This window comes from Gossypium hirsutum, chromosome D06 (assembly GCF_007990345.1).
Source record: "Gossypium hirsutum isolate 1008001.06 chromosome D06, Gossypium_hirsutum_v2.1, whole genome shotgun sequence".
Lineage (NCBI taxonomy): Eukaryota > Viridiplantae > Streptophyta > Magnoliopsida > Malvales > Malvaceae > Gossypium > Gossypium hirsutum.
The window spans coordinates 9174209-9195370 of NC_053442.1; the positions used below are offsets into that span (position 1 = coordinate 9174209).

The window sequence follows — 21162 nt, forward strand, 5'->3', positions numbered from 1 at the left end:
TACCCAAAACATGAAAAAGGCCTAATGAGCTCATTTAGTATAAAGGGTGGGTGACACACTATGAACCTGGTGTGTGCTTTCCAATGTGTCACCCACCATATTGAGTCTCAGAAAGACTCTAGGTTTTCTAATAAAATATTATTTTCTCTCTCCTATTCGAGTAAAACTTTTGTGATTTTTTCCTATAAATAGGGTTTATAGGTAGTTAAAAATAAACACAATTGATATGTAGATAATCCACTAAAATTTATGAAAAATTTATTTAGCTGCGAATAAATTCTATTTTTTGTGAGTACTTATGATTGCAAATTTCAATTCTGGTTTCCTATAAAAAAAGTGAACTTTCCTCGTTAGAAAGTTACAATTTTCGTTTTGTGTTCAGTTTGCGATAAGAGTTCGCTTTTTAAGCATCCGAGTATTCGAGAATAGTGAAGAAGATCATTCGGTCGAAAACCAAGATTCGATAAAACACCTCAATCTCAGAAACATAGATACTAAATTTGGAAAAATTTATTGTTATGGATAACACAACAAAAATAATAAAAAATTTTGAAATTTTGCTATGTATTCATAAACAATTTTTCCAACACAATCTTTATTTGGGAAAGAAGGCTAATGATAGAATTTTATCTAGTGATGATAGAAGTTGGCTCACTATCATTTTCCTTATTTGAGTGTTTAAATGAAGGTTTAGTCATAAGAGCAGCGGCTGGTTTGACACATTAAAGGTGAGAGTTGAATTGAGTATTAAGAGGAGATCTACCATAATTTTTTTTTGAGGGGGAGCTATAATGAGTAAAGTGGATCTACCAGAGATGAGGGCAATGAGTCTTCAAACAATGGATCATTTCTTTGGAGACATTGTGTAAGGAAACAGAAAACTCCTGACAATTAACAAAAAGTGTGATCAAGTGATTCTATCTTTAAGTTATTTCGTTTCATTTCAGTATGCAAGTGTTTAAACTTATTAATGTACATCTTGTACCTGTATGCTTGCCTCATAGTACGGTTGACAAGTTCAACTGACTCTAATTTTTTGTGTTTCAGGTAAGACAGGAAGAGAACTGTAAGTCCATTGCTTGAGTATTTGTATTTATATTTGTTCCGCAGAACGTAAACCAAATTTGCTTAAGTTGCTGGCCATAGGATCAAACGAGTGAAGCTAAACTTTAATGTATCAATCAACAAGTAAATCCTTTATTTTTTTTCAACGGCAGTTTCCTTTTGTTTCTTTATGACTACTATACTTTCTACTTTCAATTATTGATATATAGATGTTAATGGTTGAGTTAAGAAGCCTGATATTGCCATTAGCTTAAAAAATATTCGTTATGAAAAGATGGGAAAAATTCAGTCAATCCACGAAAAGAAATGCAAAACCAAATTCATTATAGATTCAAATGTTATAAAATCACTATTGATAGGTATTATATCAAAGATATTTGGACATACCACTTAATAGTTATTAATATATATATTTTAAAATTCTAATATAATTTTTACAAATATATTTATGTTATAGATAGAATCCTGATTAATAATAAATTCCAAACTACAAAAGTTGATGAGCAAAGGAGCTAATAATGTTGTCTTGTTCTGTCCATGACCAATAATTAAACAAAATATTGAACTACAAGCCATGTAATGCAAATTATTTTCCACACCCATAACCACCACGATTTCGTCTAAAAAATGCAACACATCTATCCTTAAGCTCATCGACTGTCAAGCCCCAGTTTTGATGTTAACCAAGTGTAGACCTCTTCCATCTCCTCTGGGATTGTATAGTGACCAAGTCTATATATTGTTTATCAAATTATTTTGATAAATTGTTGAACGTATGAGAAATCATGAAAGTTTTTATTTAGATCCTAAAGATCCATACCCATCGTAGGATTTGAAAGTCATGTTCTCAAATCCATTTGAACTCAGTGCCAATGCAGATTTTTCACCAAACTTATATGGAACCACATCATCTCCTGCAACTCAAGTTAATTATATACAATTACATACTTCCGAAGGAATATTTCCAATAGCTATTGATGATGCCAGTAATAAGGAAACAAGTAAAAAAATATGAGTTATAAACTAAATTTGTTAACCTGATAGCAACCACCAAGTTAATTACTAAATGTTTAAAAATATTACCTTAAGTTTCAATAATGACAATATTTACTTGAAAGTTTGGGAAGCTGACTTTATAATTCTTTGAAATGACTAATTATATGCAAGCACCAAAAGAAATGTCTACTTTAATAACAACTATTTAATGGTTGCCCATAGAGGATGCACAAAATAGTTTCAATCAGTTTTTTCCTTCTCAATGTGAAATAGATTACAAATAGATAAGGCCCTCATATAACATTGAATGTATACAACAATATGCTAACAATAGTAATTTTAGGTTTTATGTCAATGCATTTGGCTGGCTAGATCACTAAACTTGAGAAATCAAGTTTGCTTTCCTAATTTTGAAAAGTTGACACTAAACATATTTGCCTGGTTAAATTCCTCGAGTAGAATATATTCTAGTCTAGTTACCATCTTGTTATATCCCATTACTTCATAATAATAAAAAATGATGTTAATTTTAACAGTGCCACTATTGTAACAGAGGAGTAAGATAAAGCCAGAAAAGAAACACAATGACCATACTTAAATCCATATGATAGTTCCCATAAACAATGTTACTAAAAATACCTTTTCCATGGCATAGCAAAATGGGAAAGGATGCAACGCGTCTAGCAACCTCATCATGTCTTTCTATTTTGGCTTTCAAATTCCTAGAAAAGAAAACAATTTATAAACCAAATATAGTTGGGGGTGGAGGGGGAGCACTAAGGTTATATGCGAAGGTGCAGACGTAGGAAACCAACTTTGAACATGGAAGCCATCCACTAAGACCTACAACTGCACTCAAATTGGCATGATATAAATCGCCATTTTCATATTTTCCATGAATAAAACAGGTTGCAGAGTATAGAGAGGTTGCTGCATCCATACTGAACCCTCCAATACCAAGTTTAACTGTAATAAAAAAAGAAGAAGCTACTGTTAGAATAATGCCAAAATTAGTTACAATAAACAAAACTTTCATGGCTAAAATTGAAAAGTAAGATGAATACAACATTGTATCGGTTGTAACCAAAACTAGTCAAGCAACAAATTACTTAAATATAAACCAATCTTAAAATAGTGATCGTTGTTTACAGGAATTTATTAGAATGCCATTAAATAAAAGGGATTGTTATAAAAAAAGGCCATTTTGGTCAAGATAAAGAGAAACATAAATAAGAGGTGAAAACTGTAAGAGCTCTTACACCATTTCAAAGTTAAGAGGTAGAGGTGCATTGTTGTCAATCTTTCTTTTTTTTTTAAAAAACTTCTTGGGTGAATTTACATCAATCGAGTTTGTATTGGAAGCATTTCCAGCTAAATCAATGAAATCCATCAATGTGTATTAACATCTAGAAATAATATGTTAAGGCTAGTGTTTTGAAGTGGTTGCCAAAGTACCAAGGTAGTAGTCACTACGGCTAACATTGCGAAAATTCTTATTAATTGTCATATTTGAACTTAATTTTGAAAACTAAATCTTTGGGGTTTGAATGATGCCAATATAATAGAAGTACGCAAGCCCAACTATGAAGTTCAATCCATTTGAAGCAACTTATCCTAAAGATTGGATCAGATCAAGCTATCGGATCTCTTGGATTATGGAGATTAGATCAGGATGGCATTGAAGACATATCTCCAACAATCCACTTTACATTAGTCTTTATTATTATATTGTACTTTGCTATTTTAATTGTTTTTTCAAGGGGGTTGGATTGTAATTTATCTCTAGTATATAAGTAAGTCTCAAAACTGTTATATCTTTTAGAAACTTGTATAGGTTTTGTATAGAGTATTGAGAGATCTAGGTCTTTAGATACATAAATGAGGTTGCTTTATCGGGGTGTGATAGGAATTAAATCACTTGTTGTATTGGGATTAAAGATGAGTTTTTTTTTCACTAAGTTAGGCTCCGCAGACGTGGGGAAATTAAACTGTATAAACAATCTTTTGTGTTATATTTTTCTATTGTGCTCATCGTAGTGACATCTGAAGTGGCCACTATGGCTATCACCTCTATTCAAGCACCTTTTTTTTTCTAAATAATTAAAATTTTTCTATTTCAAAAATTGATATCAGATCCTCCCACTTAACGTAGCAAGTAATGTTTTATGGTGTTGTTAATTGCTAGATATGGAAGGATCTTCAATTGCACATCCTTTTATGTTGGAAGGTTCTAACTATGCTTATTGAAAGGCAAGAATGAAACCTTTCATTAAGTCCACCAATGAGAAAGCATAATATTCTTTTCCCACAGGGTGGCAACCACCTATGGTTGATACAGAAGTAGGAAAAACTCCTAAGTCTAAGTTAGCTTGGACCAATAATGAAGAACGTCTTGTGAATGCCAATTTGAAAGCTCTTTATTCTATCTTCTGCGGTGTCAATGAACAAAAATTTTAGAGGATCTCAAAGTGTATAATTGCTAAAGAGGCATGAGACATCTTTGAAATTGCACATGAATAAACCATCATAGTAAAGCATTCTAACATATAGATGTTATCCACCAAGTTCAAGGCCTTGAGAATGTAGGGTTCAAAAACTATTGGTGAATTCTATTTAAAACTTTGTAATCTATCTAAATCTAGCATTTACTCTTGGGAAAGAATATTCCAATTCCAAGTTGGTCAAGAAGGTATTGAGATTATTACTTGATAGGTTTGATTTAAAGTCACTACCATTGATGAGACAAAAGACCTAGATAGTCTAAGGACTGATGAACTAATTTAGGTAGATACAAACCTTGAAATAAAATTGGATAAAGTCAAACATAGAAAAGCCAAAGGTGCAAGGAGTATTTCTTTACATGTGACAAATAAAGTGCCCACTATTGACTCCACTACGATTGAAGCCCTTCAAGAACAAATTGTTTTGCTTATTTAAAACCATTTTGACATGCACATTATGAGTCATTTCTTACCAAAAACGAGCCCATTCCATAACACTTTTCGCGGAATAATCAAATCAGGAACCACAAACTCAATTTCTTTCAAAAAATGAAGTAGTTGAACCTTATCTCCCACCTCTGTTTGAACATATCTTTGGTCGATTTTTATCGAGAGATTCCTTCTAAAATGTTTGAAAAATGTGTTGGCTCCAAATTTTCACTTACAAACTTTTCAAGCACAGTAATCTCTTCTAAAAATACTTCTACTCCCATCTCTACATCTATGTCAATAGGACCGAAGACTTTATCAATAATACCCAGCACTTCACTTAATTTTTCGATCTCTATCTCTTGTTGAAAATCAACTTCTAAGACTTCATAGCCAACAATCGTATAGGAGACCTACTCATCAAGTTCAGAATTATTTGACTTTACACACCCTTCCACAGGAACATGCTCCCCAACTCAAATGTCTGATGACTTCTAACAATAACTCTAACTGATTTTGCATACTTTTCATAGTGTCTTGGCACATAGACATATCATCATCAAGTATGCCAACTCGAGGGTTTAAATAATGATTTTCACTAGATTCTTCATAATACATACCCTCATCCTGATAATAGTACGAGGAATATAGATGACATGTTGAGTTACTACCTAATCATCATTGATTGTAACTATCCATTTCATTCGTATAGCCATGAAAATCCTAAGGAGACTCATATCTTTGACTCTCATAATCATCATCATACCTCAAGCTAGGCATTAAAATACCATTCACATCAAACACAAATTAATCTTCTGGCCACTTATAGTTATTATTAAACATGACTAATAATCAATTATCAACAAGAAAAAAAATCAAGAAAACTATTAAAAAAATAAAGCACCGTATCTATAAACCTAACTTTCACTAATTATCTCCCTAACAAAGCATGCAAAAACCAATGCGGTTCAACTTATCACATACACATCTCTTTGACAATGGCGCCGACAACTTGAACACACCACAGCATACGGACACCGAGCAAAGGAATAGCTCAAAATATAAGGATGGAAGACTTTTACTACAAGTGTAATAGGACAATTTTAATATTTATAAGTGTTCCAATGAAACACTCCAAGTGTTCTAATGAAACACTCCAAATATTCCAAGAATCAAACTCAATGGAGAACGAACGATAAGATGAATAACAAAGATCAAGTATGCAATTAAGAAATCTAGTTAGCTAATAACTAAGTACTATATTACGACAATTTATAATTCAAAGTTAATTAAGCTAAACTATGCTTAGAGGACTAAATTGAATAACAGTCAAAAGTATGAAAAATATCAATTTAATGAGATAAAGTGATCGATTGATTTCCATGTTACCAAATAATTCTTGGATTAGAGACCTAAATTGCTCAAACTTCTAATTGGTCTAATTTTACCTCACGATCACCATTTTATCCAATTAGATAATTTAATTTGATTTATCTCCCGACCTCACTAAACTAAATCAAGACAATCAAATTAGTTCACAATAAGATCTCCTCTCAGTCTCACTTATCTAAATGCTCACCTAAGGTAGTCAGCCTTAGGTTTTGAAGTCTATTAAATTTAGTCCAATTTTTGTAATTTAATCTCTGACCCTAAAATTAATCATGCAACATTTCAATCAACCAACCACTCTAAAACTTAGTTTCTACTCATCATCAAATACAAAGTCCAGCCAATTTTATGCTTAAATGATTCATCAATTAACCACAAAAGAGACAAGGGTTTAAAAATACTTAGTGACTCTTGAAGGAGCCTTTAATACAGATGACATCAATAATGTTGATAAATCCATAGCCCAAGTTACTATATTTACACTTTTGATAACTCACAACATGTAAGTATTGAATGCTTTAAAGAAAAACCCAAAATAATATTGAAGAATCTTGTAACTATTTGAAAGAAAACTAAAAGTGCAGAAAAACTAAGAAGAAAACAATAGAAAATAACTACTAAGCTAAAAAAGAAAAAAAAAAAGCTAAAAATTGTGAGGGAATAAAAGATGTTGACAAAAAGATAAAGGATCCCACCTTTTAGATAACTTAAATACATATAATTCTTTAACCTTAACATTGACAAAAACACCCTTCAAGAAAATGATATGACTTGAGTTGAGTTTGGAAACAAAATTTCCCCTACAATTTTTTGCAACCATTAGAATTCAATGTCACAACATCCAAGCTTTGGTGTCGTGTCATCCATAGTAGTGGGCACGAGTTTGGCTTGAGGGTTCTTGGTGTCGCGACACAACCTTGTTGGTGCCGCAACATCGACGATAGTGGCACTGGGTCTCCCCACTTCAACCATTGACTTGGCATCACAACATCAAGGCTTGTAGTTAATACTCGAAGGCTCAATGTTGCGACACCACATACTTAGTGTCGTGACTTCAACGATAGGTTACTCCAAATTGAGTTTTCATTGAAGTTCACTTTTTTAAGGTGATGGAGAGTCAGTGTCGCAACATACATAACAACTAAAGTCCTTCTCAGTGTTCGACCTTAGTCATCTCCCTACACAAGCTTAAATTGATTATTACACACTCAATGGCATAATTGTCAATTTGGGTTTCAAGAAAAGTAAAATGTAAAAAAAATCATTAACACTAAAATCTGATAATCGATCAACAAAATTAAAAAACTACTTGAGTACAAACTCATTAAGTATTCGAGAGGGCCTAATTTGACATATCAAATTAAGTAGATCAATAGTCGCTTAGAGTTATAGGCCATTCAACAGATTAGATATAACAAGGTTGCTTTGTGTAATGATTTACTCACCCCAAATAGTGATGCATTGGCAACTCTTTTGAATAAAAAGATGGAGTAGTTGAGCTGGAGTAGCTGGAAGCTTGTCCAAATGCTTATGGAAGATGATGGTGTTGCTAGTTTGTTCTTGTTACTCTTGATGGGAATTATTTTGTTTTGTTTACTTTTTTGTTACATACTTTTTATTACAAGTTTTGTAACTAATGAACATTGGAAATTTTATGGGTGATTGGTTGGTTTTACATTGTTTCACATGCTCTTATCCTTATCTTACTTGCATAAAATTATAGTATTTTAATTGTTGATGCAATTACTCATAAGGCATTAATGGTTGAATTTGCCTAATCATGTTTTAATATAAGATTGATGGACAAAGAGAATTGTACTAAAAGGAAGCAATTATTGTTGATAAGTCTCCTCACTTGATTGGTTTTGTTCAAAAAATTGCCAAAGGTAGAGATTGTTGACGCGAGTATTTTGAAATGGCTGTCGAAGTGTCAATGGTAGTGGTCACTACAACTAACACAATGACAAACCCTATTACTTTTCATATTTGAAGTTGACAATTTTTTGAACAAAATCTTTGGGCTTTGGATTATGCTGATATTGTGGAAGTATGAAAGCTTAATTATGAAGTTCAGTTCATTTGGAGAAACTTAATTTGAAGTTTGGATTGGATCAAATCAATTGAATCAGATCCCTTGTATGATATCTCTAACTTAACAAGTCGAGTTAGATATACTTGAGAATTTTAGAAATATATAATAAGATTTTTTTAATGTTAGTATAGAAAGTAGTTAGACCCGATAGAAAATTAAAATTACTTTTGAGATCGGAAAAATAAATTCGGGATATTAACTTAATTGTAAGAGAATGAAAAGTAGTGGGGCAAAAGTAAGAAAAATAAAAAATTGAAATGATTGCTTTGAATTGAAAGAAATAGGAAGGAATAGAAAATAAATTTTACCAAAATAAAGTATGATTCATGGATGGTATTATAGAGAAGGTTAGAGGATTGAATGGTAATTACTCAAATAAGACAATTATGGAAAATAAAAAGATTAAGGACTAAAATGTGTCAAAGTATGATTAGTGGACTAATTTGATAATTATCATTTTAATTATTAAATTAATTAAATATTTTTATTAGAAAAGTTGAGAAAGATGAAACCATTCATATTTCCATTACAAATCACGCCACCTCCAATTCTCCATCCTCTCAACTTTTGCTTTTATTACAAATAAATCCTTTTCCACCATTTTCAAGCGTTTCAAGCATAATTCCTCCAATCTCTTTCATAAATCATTAGTGAAATCAATAAAGAAGCTTATTAGTCACCTTAACTTCATGAAAAGAGTAGCAATAGTTGTCTAGGAAGAGAGAGAAAATAAGAATTAGGGTTTTATTACAAGTGATCAAGATAAGAATGATAAGTTTCTTCGTGAAATTAATTGACGTTGCTTCAGCAACAAATGTAACATTCTGATATTTTGACCTGGCAATCGAGACAGGTATAGGGGTATTACACCTTGAATTGTGGATATTCGATCGGAATAGCATTGAAAACCTATCTCTAACAACCCCCTTTACATTGGTCTTTATCATTATATTGTATTTTGCTATTTTAGCTACTGATTAATAGGATATTAGATTGTAATTTATTTCTAGTATGTTAGGAAGTTTAGAAACTATTATATATTTGAGAGACATGTATAAGTTTTTTTTATAGAGTATTGAGAGCACTTATCTGTTCATAGTGGAATGTACTTTGTAAGTGCATTTTGTTTACTGGCTAAGGTCTTAAGAGGAGAACTTAAAAATGAGAGAACTAGGTATTTAGATATAAAAGTGAGGTTGTTATATTTGGGCGTGATAGGACTTAAATAACTTGTTGTACTGGGAGTAAAATAGTGGATTTTTCTCTCTGAATTAGTTGCCGACGTAAGGAAATCGAATTGCGCAAACAATCTTGTGCATTATGTTTTCTGTTGTGCTCATCACAGTGGAATCTGAAATGGCCATTGCAGCCATCACTTCCATTCAAGCAATCTATTTTTCAAAGCAATTAGCGCATGTTTGTTCTAACATAATCAGCAAAAAATAGTACATATAATTGTCCTGCCAGCTAACATTCAAGAATTAGAAAATGAAACTAAAACTAAAACTCACAGTAAATCTAATGAGTTCCAAAATCAGTGTTCTATCTTCTAAAAGGAAAAGAATATTGTTCACATTTGATAGCCAAAATCATGAGAACTTAATAATCTTGTAGAAAGTAAGACTGATAAATGGCAACTGTATGATATAAAACATCGTCCCTTATGAACTCTCCTTATAAAAGAAAACACAGGTGTCTACAATGCTATAGTACCTAAATCAGAAGAAAAATCGAAGACCCAAAGTAAAAGAAAATGGAAAAAATAGCATAATAAAAACATTATAAAATAAGTTGTGAGGAAACATACTGTCAGCAGGCTCTATTGACAACAAATTTGCAACATGTGCAGCAGCAGCCTCCAAACCCTCTACATCATCAGGAGCATCTTCTGAAAGTTCTCCCACATCGAACCCTGATGTATGTTATATTTTAAAGCACCATCATCAAATAAAAAGGTTGAAGAGAGGTGAAATTTAATTCTTGTTTGCATCATATGAGATTGAATCAATAGTTCAATACAGAGTTCTATGAATATACTTACAAGCAGTTGCTGGAAAGCCACCAAATAAAGTTATTGGTCGAGTAGGGGCAGTTGGGCATATCCATTTAATCTACACGATAGGGTCACATGCATGGAAATTTATGATGTTATCAAGAAACTAAAACTATTAATTAATTCTTAGAATATATTCTCCTAAATATATTTGGCTAGAATAATCATATCCTTACATTCGGAAGAGGGAGGGTCTCCAGAAGGTGGGACCAGCTGATGAATAAAACAAAAAGGTAAATGAGGATGAGTAGATATTGCAAAAGATACCAAGTACTTACATTAGATCATGGATTACAAGATGGGGAGCCTCAGATGACAAAATAACTACATGATAATTCAAATTCCAAGAGGCACCAATATAATAGATTGGATGAAAAGACTTGCCAAACATGAAACATAAAACATATTGAAGACATGAAACATTGAAATATGAAGTGAATGACTTGCTTTTTGAAGACTAAACCACTTGAAAAATAAACATGAATTAATTTATTATCAGTTTAATTCGTAGTTTATAAGATAAAAGGCATAAAACAAATATGGATGAACGAGGTTCTTACGCATGCAATGATGAATTCCCTACAACTTATTTAAGCATCATAGTAACAGTACTATACTACAAGAACGAAAATTGCATAGAGAAAGGGAGCTTTTTGCTTAGTTCATGTACTGACAAATTCCCCATATATTCAACAAAAAACAACATCCATATCATTGATATGCAGGACTACTAAACTGAGAGAAAGGAAACACCTCAAAATTTCTGAAAGGAAGACAAATATAACATCTCAAAGGTATTTACTTCTTCACTGTGAAATAATAATTCATATAAATAGAACCATGGCCTCATGGGCCTAAATGGTCTTGCTTGTTGCTGCACCCAAAAATAATGAAGAACATGACACAAAAATGTTAAGAACATCTTAAACTCTTGGGACTATACTTAATGGATGTAATCATCCAGATACGAAAGGGGAAAAGAAAAGGTGAAAGAAGTGAAAGAACTTTAACTAACAATATCAGAGAAAAAAAAAAGGAATCAAAGGCAAGCTAAATCTGCTCAGGGAAGGGAAGAGCTAGACATGCATACACCTACCAAATAGAATATACATAATATTTCTTCCTTTTATATTTGACACTTTAGGAGAAATGCGAAATTTGAAAATTAAATTGTTTTATTTTCCTAAGAGAAAATAAGTTAAATTACTGATGTTGAGAAAATAAAGTTAAATTTATTTCCCAAAAAATAAAAGTAAGAATTTTAAAAAGCAATACCTTGAACCATTATCACCAAGGCCATGTAACCAAACTACGGTTGCTTGGGGCCTACCTTTGGGCCTAACCACATGAGTTCTTCCAAATTCATGTGCCTCCCTTCTACCACCTGATATTTGTCATAGCCCAGTTCAAGTATTAACCGTTAAAATCTAACACAAGGAGGAAAAACATGCTTGTGAATTTGTAAAAATCTAACTCAGTCAATATATATACCAATCCACCATGCATACAATGAAGAACCGATTGATTCAATTGCCTCAAGAACAATCAAAAAAATTATGCAAACTTGCTAAATCATTATAGACATTACCCCTATGAGGAAGATGGAGCAAAGCAGATTAACTAACCAGAACCAATAGAAGGACCTGTGAAGCTCATTGTATCCCACCGAAAAGCAGCAGTGGCCAAACCCACCTATTGCACTAGAAGGAGCACTGATCCTACAATTAAGAAAGAAAAGACTGATATTTATTTCACATCAAAAGTTAATTTAGCAAAATGATTAATTTTCACTAAATTCATATATATATTATCAAAATCTACATAAAAGCTTGTCCAGAAATAGGTACATTGCAACAAATTCATAGGAGAGAAGACTTTTCTATCTAATCCAAATTACATATATTTCAAAACCCTAGACGAAAATGGGATTTGAACTCGAAATAAATGATGATATCCATTGCACACACACAAATATTAAAGTAGAATATATTAGATGAAAATTCATATGAAACTAAGATTAAAAATAAAATAAAAAGCCCAAGCTGAAACAAGAATGAAACTTTAAAAGTCAACTGTTTTTGAGAATTAACAGGTTGAATAAAGCAGCAAATTGAACTCTAAAAATTTCTACATAAAGAAAAATAGAAAAGGGAGAAACAGGGGAAAATATGATATAAAAAAAAAAAAAAGAGGCATTCGCGTTTCAGGCATTTCACCTTTTCCACTAATACGTCGATTGGATTCGAAGACTCCGAATAGCAAAGGCTTTAGACACCAACGGAAAATAATAATGATAACTTTTTTTATCTCCAAACCCAAAGGCAATTTTCTTTTGCTCCCATAAATTTGTGGCCAAATTAGCAATATATGCCAAAACTTTCTCTGTCTAAAATTTGTTATATGAAATATTACTGAAGGATTATAACATGTTTTCATGTTATTTTTAGTGTTTAAATAAATCCATGAAAATTGGAATTAAATAAAAAAAGGTTTGGAGCTCACCAATTGTAATGGTGGTACCCTGATTATGTGGCGGGCAATTGTTAAATGCAGCGTAATTACCAGTAAAAAGAATTTGATGTTTTTCTACTTGGAGGAGCACTCTTTCAAAACCTGGCTTACTTGCATTTATGGCCGACCAAAACTACATGAAAGAAAAATTGCCAAAGACTAGATTGGTCTTAACCTACCTATCATCCATTCTGGTCATGAACCTATGGTAGTTTCAACTAATAGAAAGCTCCCCTACCAATCAAGAGCTTATTGGTTTGAGGCTATGTGGAGTGGGCCTTGCACCCGCAATGTAGGGAAGTAACTGAAACAGCTTGGAATACCATTTTTAAAGGATCCTCAACTTATAATTTGATTTGTAAACTTAAAACTACAAGTTTTTCTCTAAGAAAATGGAACAAACAAGTCTTCGGTGATCTCATTGAACTGGAAAATCTATTACTAGATGCACAGTCTTGTAGTAACTCTCCATGCTTTTGGTCCCTTGAAAAAGAAATCAGGGATCAAGTTCGACTCCTTGAAGAACAAGAGGGCTTCAAAAATTAAGGTTGGAATTTGGTGAAAACGAAGGGCCAGGAATAGAATAAAAGGGATAATAACTTAAGCAACTTGTGAATTGACGACCCTAATATGATAGAACATGTCTTTCATCTTTTACCATTTTGAGGATATTTACTACAAGCTGGATCTTTCTAATGTTGGTAAAACAATTGAGGTTTTAAGGGACCTTAGCATCCCTTGCCTATCTTAACTTCTTCATCAGCTTTCACGAAAGGGGAAGCCAAAGCGACGGCGCTCTGAAAGCCCCAAAGATTGATGGTAAACCTTGCTTTTTCTTTATGCGGATAGAGCTCAGTAAAATTATTATTACTTTCATTTTGAAAGGTGACTCAAATTTCAATTACATATTTTAGGCTCATTAGCCTTTGCAATGTGGCGTATGACATTTTACTATTTAAAGTGTAAATTATTACTGTCGTTAACTTCAACATATTATATAATTATTATAATAAACTCAATGTTATCTTCTTTAATAATTATTAGTTTAGCTAGCTGACTTTTAACTTAAATGATAAGTATCTATGAAAGAGAAAACAAACCAAATTCAGGTCTCATTTTTGCTTTCATTTATTAGCATGTCCTTTTCAATGTTGTAATCCAATTAATAGATTAACAATCAGATAGAACTTTACACAAAGTCACTTATCAAAATTTCAAATATATATATGAAAGAAATTGGATCGGGACAATCGTTTTATCTATTTATTTTACATTTATTGAAGTTACCATTTATAATTATTTTAATTATATAATAATATTTTCATATATTAGTTTCTTCTTAGCTTAAGGAAGTGACCAAGTAAACATACTATTTTTACATTATTCAGAGAAGAACATGTTTCGAATGGAAAATAAATAAAATAAAATAAAAACCAAAATCAGAATGCAAAGGAATGTTATGTTAAATCAAATAGCATTACTGATATTGTTTCTTTGGAGAATTCTATTTGAAGTAATTATTCAGAGGTAAGTTATGATACTCTAAATATATGAAAAATTTTATATATATTGCGCTGAACCTCGAATCCCTGTAATAGGAAGAAGTAACTACCGTCCTGATAGCATGGACATTGCAAATGAGGATGAAGATGAGCAAGGAATGTTGCAGCCGTTAACATTTGATCCCATTGCAGCAATTTTTGGCCTGAAATGACAATCGGACTCCTCTTCGTCCATCGATAAAAAATCGACCATGATCATTTGCGGATCCGGTGGTTCCTCTACCGGCACACGCCCTTCAAGCATCTCAACCACTTGTGCCATGGTTGGCCTCAGTTTTGCACGCTCTTGTATGCACCACAGTGCTACGTGAACCACTCTTTTCACTTGCCTCTCATCAATGGCTCCCACTTCAACTAGCCTATGATCAACAACTTCTATTACCTTCCCTTCTCCAAGTTTGTCCCTTGCAATCTTAGGAAAATACTGCCATTTCCTTTGAGATTTATCACTGCCATTTTCAATCAGAGTTACATTCCTTTGGCCTCCAATCATCTCCAGAAGAACCATCCCATAGCTATAAATATCACATTTCTCCGAAACACCATGTTCCAAGAGCCATTCCGGGGCCAAATAACCTTTAGTACCCCTGATTGTGGTAATAACCCGGCTCTCATCTTTTCCCATCAACTTCGAAAGACCGAAATCCGCTACGATCGCCCTATAATTCTCGTCGAGAAGTATATTTTCTGGCTTGAGATCGAGGTGTAATATTCTTGACCGGCAATCATGATGTAGGTAAGAAAGTGCCTTAGCCACATCAATGGCAACCTTATATCTTAAATCCCATGACAAGCAACCTTCGGGTCGGTTTTTCGTTCCCTTTCCGGGGAAGATCCAATGATCCAATGAACCATTTGGGATGAACTCATAAACAAGGAACCTAGGTGATACGGGGTTGCGCGCGGACCAAGATCGAGTTGCCAAGTCACGAGAAACTCCTACGAAAACCCTAAACAATTAGATCTGAAACGAAACAGAAAATTAAAAGATTAGATTTTTGAATTTTCAGATCTGAAATAAAATCCCCAAATCAGCAAAGAATCAAATTGAGAATAGAAATAAGTGTTAGGGTTCTTGAAACCCTCAAGGAGATTGTGATTCTGCCCAATTGAACACCAAGATAGTTTTCCCCAAATTTCGACAATCTAATTTCACCCAAAAAGAGTATGGAAAAACCCTAGAAATTGGGGAATTTTGGGCTGATTCCTTAAGATAGAAAAAGGCTGAAAACACAATAAGAACAGAAAATAGATTAGATAATGATTCAGCACAAGTAGAAATAAAGAAAGAATTGACAGTAATAAATTAAAAGATAAGTCCTAAGAAGCCTTGAAATCTCGAAAGATCTCACAACTCCCTTCAAACGGCTCTAATCTCCCCTCCAAAGAATATCAATGGCAAGAAGAAGGTTGAAGATGGCTCCCACAATCAAAAAGATTGTTAAAACAACTTCTAAGGAAAACTCAAGAGAAAATCCTTGAAGAACTCAAAGAGAATTTTCACTCAAATCAAATCTGAAATTTTCAATGTAATTGTAATGTAATGTAGGGTGGCTGGCCAAGCCATATAAATAGGCCTTTCAAATGTTTTCCTAATTTAATTAGAACACTAAAACTAAAACTAAAAAAACTCCTAATTATTTTAATATGGAAATTCGGCCAAGGGTCTTTATTTGGGACTCTTGGATAAACATTTAAACTAAGTAAAATAAATAAATAAATAAAAATAAAACTTTACAACTTGGGCCACTTTGACAATTTGGCCTGATTTTCAACTAAGTATGGGTGGATTTCTTGATTGGGCTTGGAATCTTCTTATTGGGCCTTGCCCTCAAGAATTTGGGCTTTTGTGACTCGTATCATTCCCCCCTTCCTCAAAAGATTCGTCCTCGAATCTGAAAAATCAAATGAACTCGACTTTCCTCTATCGAACGGGACTAATGGCAATTGAGTCCACTGAAAAGAATAGCCATGAGATAGTAAATAGCAACGGAAACAAGCTTGTAGTCCAATCATAAGCATAACAGAACAGGTATAACGCATGTGAATGGACAGATTCAGATTACCATGCAAACAATCTAATTTACTCACCACTGCCTCGTCAAATATTTGAAACAAAGATGGACATGTTTTAAGGCATTCAGTCGTCTCACATTGTTCCCACAAACCATGAATAAATTGCGAGTAATAAATCAAATGGTAAACATAATCGTCACAAGTAGGTATTTGAAAAGATTTACATGGTTCACAGAGTTGCATAATCATACCATGCATTAATCGACGGTCTATAGATTCACTCACACATGCATTATCAAAAACAAGAATCTTTTTATCAACCATCAAAACAGATAGATCATCAATAAATAAAATAGGACAGTCAAGCACGTTTCGATCTAAGTGTTCATCAACACGATCTTTATCACTATCCGAGGAGTACAAAAGTGTTTCAAAGGTTTCAAGCATCTTACCTCGATAAGCAAAAGAATAAGGGTCGATTTTACCTTTTTCATTTAAAACAAACCTTCGTTCATCGGGGGCATAGTGTAGTCGAATCTCCGTTGTTGAGTTAACCTTTGTCAAATGGAACTCAAACTTCATGTACAACCACATAAACTGTTTAAGGCAAGAATATAAATTGAAAACAAATTTGGAAAATTTCGTTACCTTATTCTCCAAAACAGATTTGGACAAATTCGAGGATTTTACACAAGGTAAATCAAGAGAATAACAAATCACGCTTCTTTTCGTAATGACTTTATCAACCACAATCGAAGAGTAACAATTAATCGGATCAAAATGAGGGGATCTTTTAAGAACTAAGTCACCAAAAGTTTTATCAATAATTTTCAAATCTGCAATGGACTCGGTTTCTAAAATTTCCTTACCTCGCTTACCTTCGGGATCATGTAGTGTGATTTCATCTTTGCCTAAGTTGATCGTATGAAAGCGTCTTTCATTTGAGAGGTATTGAAGTTGAAAGTTATCTTTCGATCTTTCAGGAACCTGAAAAGTAGCAACACAAGAAAAATTCATATCTTGGTTAGTGGAAACATTCCTCACTAGCCTTTCCTCGTCTTTTTCTTTTGTTTCTTTTTCTAACTCATTTTCTCTTCTTTCTTCAACTTCTTTTTCAAATTTCTTTTCTGTTTCACATTCCTTTTCACTCTCAATCTCTTTTTGCTCTTTTTCATTCTCTTTTTCTTTTTCCTCACTTGTTTTAACAGAATTTCTCAGTTTGATTTGGTCCTCATGGACTTGTTCCGGAGTGAGCGGCACTAAGGTAAGTTTCTTTCCTTGATGCTTGAAAGAATACCTATTGGTACGACCATCGTGAGTGACTTTTCGATCCAGTTGCCATGGTTCTCCTAGCAACAAATGGCAGGCTTGAATAGGCATTACGTCGCACACAACTTCGTCTTGATACTTACCGATAGAAAAGGCAATGCGCACTTGTTGAGTGACCCTAAATTGGCCTTCGTTGCTAAGCCCTTGTAGTTGATAAGGTTGTGGATGCTTGGTAGTGGTTAAGCAAAGCTTTTCCACCATCGTCGTGCTGGCTATGTTCGAGCAACTTTCACCATCAATAATAACTCTACAAAGCTTACCTTGTACATGGCAGCGAGTATGAAAGAGATGTTCTCGTTGCTGCTCGCTCCTTGGTTTTGCCAAAGATGATTGTCCATGATCATGAAAATCATCATCCATTCTAGTGACACGTCGAGGGCCGCGCCTTTGGGGTTGGTTACCCCTATCTTCCTTAATTGGATCTCGATATTGATGTTTTTGATTCACTCGTACCTCATTCAAAGTAGTATTCAATGCTTGAAGTGTAGCATTTATTTGTGTGATTGCAGCAGTATGTCCATCTAACTGTTGTTGGACTTTCATAAGTGCATCATTATTATCACCTTTAGACATCTTCAAAACCTGTAAAAAATAAACACTCAACACTCAAAATAAAAGTTAGCAAACCTCACCATTAATCACTCAAAAAGAAAATTCAAATTCTCAATGAGGTCAAATTCAATCTTGTGAGTTCTTTATCAGAGTTTATATCAACCAATTAGAGAGTGTGAACCAAACTACCAAAGAATCCTAATTTGCACTAGGATGCCAAAAACTGACGAGACACCAATTGATTCGTGTTGCACCGAGGAAGAAGTTGTGCACACGTTTAAATCCTACTAACACAAGAAACAAGAAGGTGTTAGATAACGTAAAGGAAGAATAAAGGTAAACAAATGAAAACCTACAGCTAAGAATCAATAAAAATTGCTGAAAACAGAAAACCCGAAAAACTGCGGAGTAACTTGACAACTTCGTTCGAGGTGTTCCCGATCTCCAAAAATCACGAAATTAAATCTGGAGTGTCCTTATATATTTAATTTTTGATCTGGAAAATTTGGGCACCAAATTCAACCCGCTGAATATTTTTTAAATTTTTTATTGGATTTCGTCTTTTTTCAATTTTTTGACTTTTTCGACTTATTTTTTTGCGGGAAATATTTTTGTATATTCAATAACAGTGCCAAAAATATGTATGTAAAATTTCAGATCAATAAGAAAATGTTTACCCACTCAAATGAATTTTTTTTCAAAAATTTTTCTGGGTAAAACTGCTGTTTGTAATTTAAAAAATAGAGATCAGTTTAGAAATCAACCAAGAACACCCAAAACGCCCAAAATCTGATACCAAATGATACGGGGTTGCGCGCGGACCAAGATCGAGTTGCCAAGTCACGAGAAACTCCTACGAAAACCCTAAACAATTAGATCTGAAACGAAACAGAAAATTAAAAGATTAGATTTTTGAATTTTCAGATCTGAAATAAAATCCCCAAATCAGCAAAGAATCAAATTGAGAATAGAAATAAGTGTTAGGGTTCTTGAAACCCTCAAGGAGATTGTGATTCTGCCCAATTGAACACCAAGATAGTTTTCCCCAAATTTCGACAATCTAATTTCACCCAAAAAGAGTATGGAAAAACCCTAGAAATTGGGGAATTTTGGGCTGATTCCTTAAGATAGAAAAAGGCTGAAAACACAATAAGAACAGAAAATAGATTAGATAATGATTCAGCACAAGTAGAAATAAAGAAAGAATTGACAGTAATAAATTAAAAGATAAGTCCTAAGAAGCCTTGAAATCTCGAAAGATCTCACAACTCCCTTCAAACGGCTCTAATCTCCCCTCCAAAGAATATCAATGGCAAGAAGAAGGTTGAAGATGGCTCCCACAATCAAAAAGATTGTTAAAACAACTTCTAAGGAAAACTCAAGAGAAAATCCTTGAAGAACTCAAAGAGAATTTTCACTCAAATCAAATCTGAAATTTTCAATGTAATTGTAATGTAATGTAGGGTGGCTGGCCAAGCCATATAAATAGGCCTTTCAAATGTTTTCCTAATTTAATTAGAACACTAAAACTAAAACTAAAAAAAAACTCCTAATTATTTTAATATGGAAATTCGGCCAAGGGTCTTTTATTTGGGACTCTTGGATAAACATTTAAACTAAGTAAAATAAATAAATAAATAAAAATAAAACTTTACAACTTGGGCCACTTTGACAATTTGGCCTGATTTTCAACTAAGTATGGGTGGATTTCTTGATTGGGCTTGGAATCTTCTTATTGGGCCTTGCCCTCAAGAATTTGGGCTTTTGTGACTCGTATCACTAGGCCCTCTAGGAAGACAACAATACCCTAGAAGACGCACAAGGTTCACATGTTGCACACTAGCAATAGCTGCAACTTCCGATCTAAACTCCTTTTCCCCGTGCTCCTCCCCATTGATTCGCTTCACTGCAACAGCGGTGCCGTCACTAAGGATACCTTTGAATACCGAAGCCGACGCACCTTGGCCTAGCAGTGCCTGAAAATTATCTGTTGCATCCTCAAGCTCTTTAAGCCTAAACTTGATTGGAACACCAGCAACTTTTCGAAGAAAACTGTACTCAATTCGAAGCTCTCGACCTTCAGATACCAGTTTTTTCTCTAACAATTTCCGTCTGTGATTATAACGCCCTCTAATCACAAGGCATACAAATACCGCAAGGATTACTGCGATATCTGCCCCTACAATAAGGAAGAAAGCCTTGGAAAGTTTCAATGATAAACGAGCAACGATGATGAAAATGATGAGGCCTATGATTATTATAACTGCTGTTATATTTGCTTTCTTGTCCTCCATTAGAACCTCATCATCGTCTTCTTGACTTTCTAGCTTTCATTTGTTCTTTATGTTGAGAAGTGAAACCATTTATTCATTGTTCTTATAACTTCCATTAGCTGTAGTGAGCATTCATTATAATATTCAATTCTAAAGATGGATAAAAAATGTTAATTTATACACGGGGGGTTTGAATATTTGAAGTTTCATTGTGAGTTTTCTTTTAAACATTTTTTATGGTCAAATGTTTGGTTCATATTGGTGACACAAGTAATGCAGTCCTTCCGCCACTAATATTGTTTTTCCCCTTTTTGGGCTTTGTCAAATTAAGCAGGTGATTTGTGTATTAATTGTCTTCTAGTCTTTTGTCCATTTCAATACAGATTAATTAAAA

At 33.4% G+C, this 21162-nt stretch overlaps 2 protein-coding genes across 3 annotated transcripts; both read right to left on the bottom strand.

Moving 5' to 3' along the window:
* Window positions 1–1515: 1515 nt before the first annotated feature.
* LOC107901280 (acyl-protein thioesterase 2) lies at window positions 1516–13695 on the bottom strand. 2 transcript variants are annotated; one of them, XM_041095253.1, is made up of 11 exons: window positions 13028–13695; window positions 12742–12911; window positions 12151–12243; window positions 11801–11909; window positions 10702–10738; window positions 10514–10583; window positions 10280–10384; window positions 2877–3027; window positions 2701–2783; window positions 1886–1979; window positions 1516–1797 (listed from the first exon to the last, which is right to left on the bottom strand). In XM_041095253.1, the coding sequence occupies exons 3-11, from the start codon at window positions 12179–12181 to the stop codon at window positions 1716–1718; spliced, it is 762 nt and encodes a 253-aa protein (XP_040951187.1). In that variant the 5' UTR covers window positions 12182–12243; window positions 12742–12911; window positions 13028–13695; the 3' UTR covers window positions 1516–1715. The 2 variants fall into 2 exon arrangements, with proteins under 2 accessions (XP_040951187.1, XP_040951188.1); XM_041095254.1 differs by lacking the exon at window positions 12742–12911.
* An 869-nt stretch (window positions 13696–14564) lies between these two features.
* LOC107901279 (probable receptor-like protein kinase At5g20050) lies at window positions 14565–20825 on the bottom strand. Its single transcript, XM_041095255.1, has 2 exons — window positions 20295–20825; window positions 14565–15499 (listed from the first exon to the last, which is right to left on the bottom strand). The coding sequence occupies exons 1-2, from the start codon at window positions 20787–20789 to the stop codon at window positions 14645–14647; spliced, it is 1350 nt and encodes a 449-aa protein (XP_040951189.1). The 5' UTR covers window positions 20790–20825; the 3' UTR covers window positions 14565–14644.
* Window positions 20826–21162: the final 337 nt, after the last annotated feature.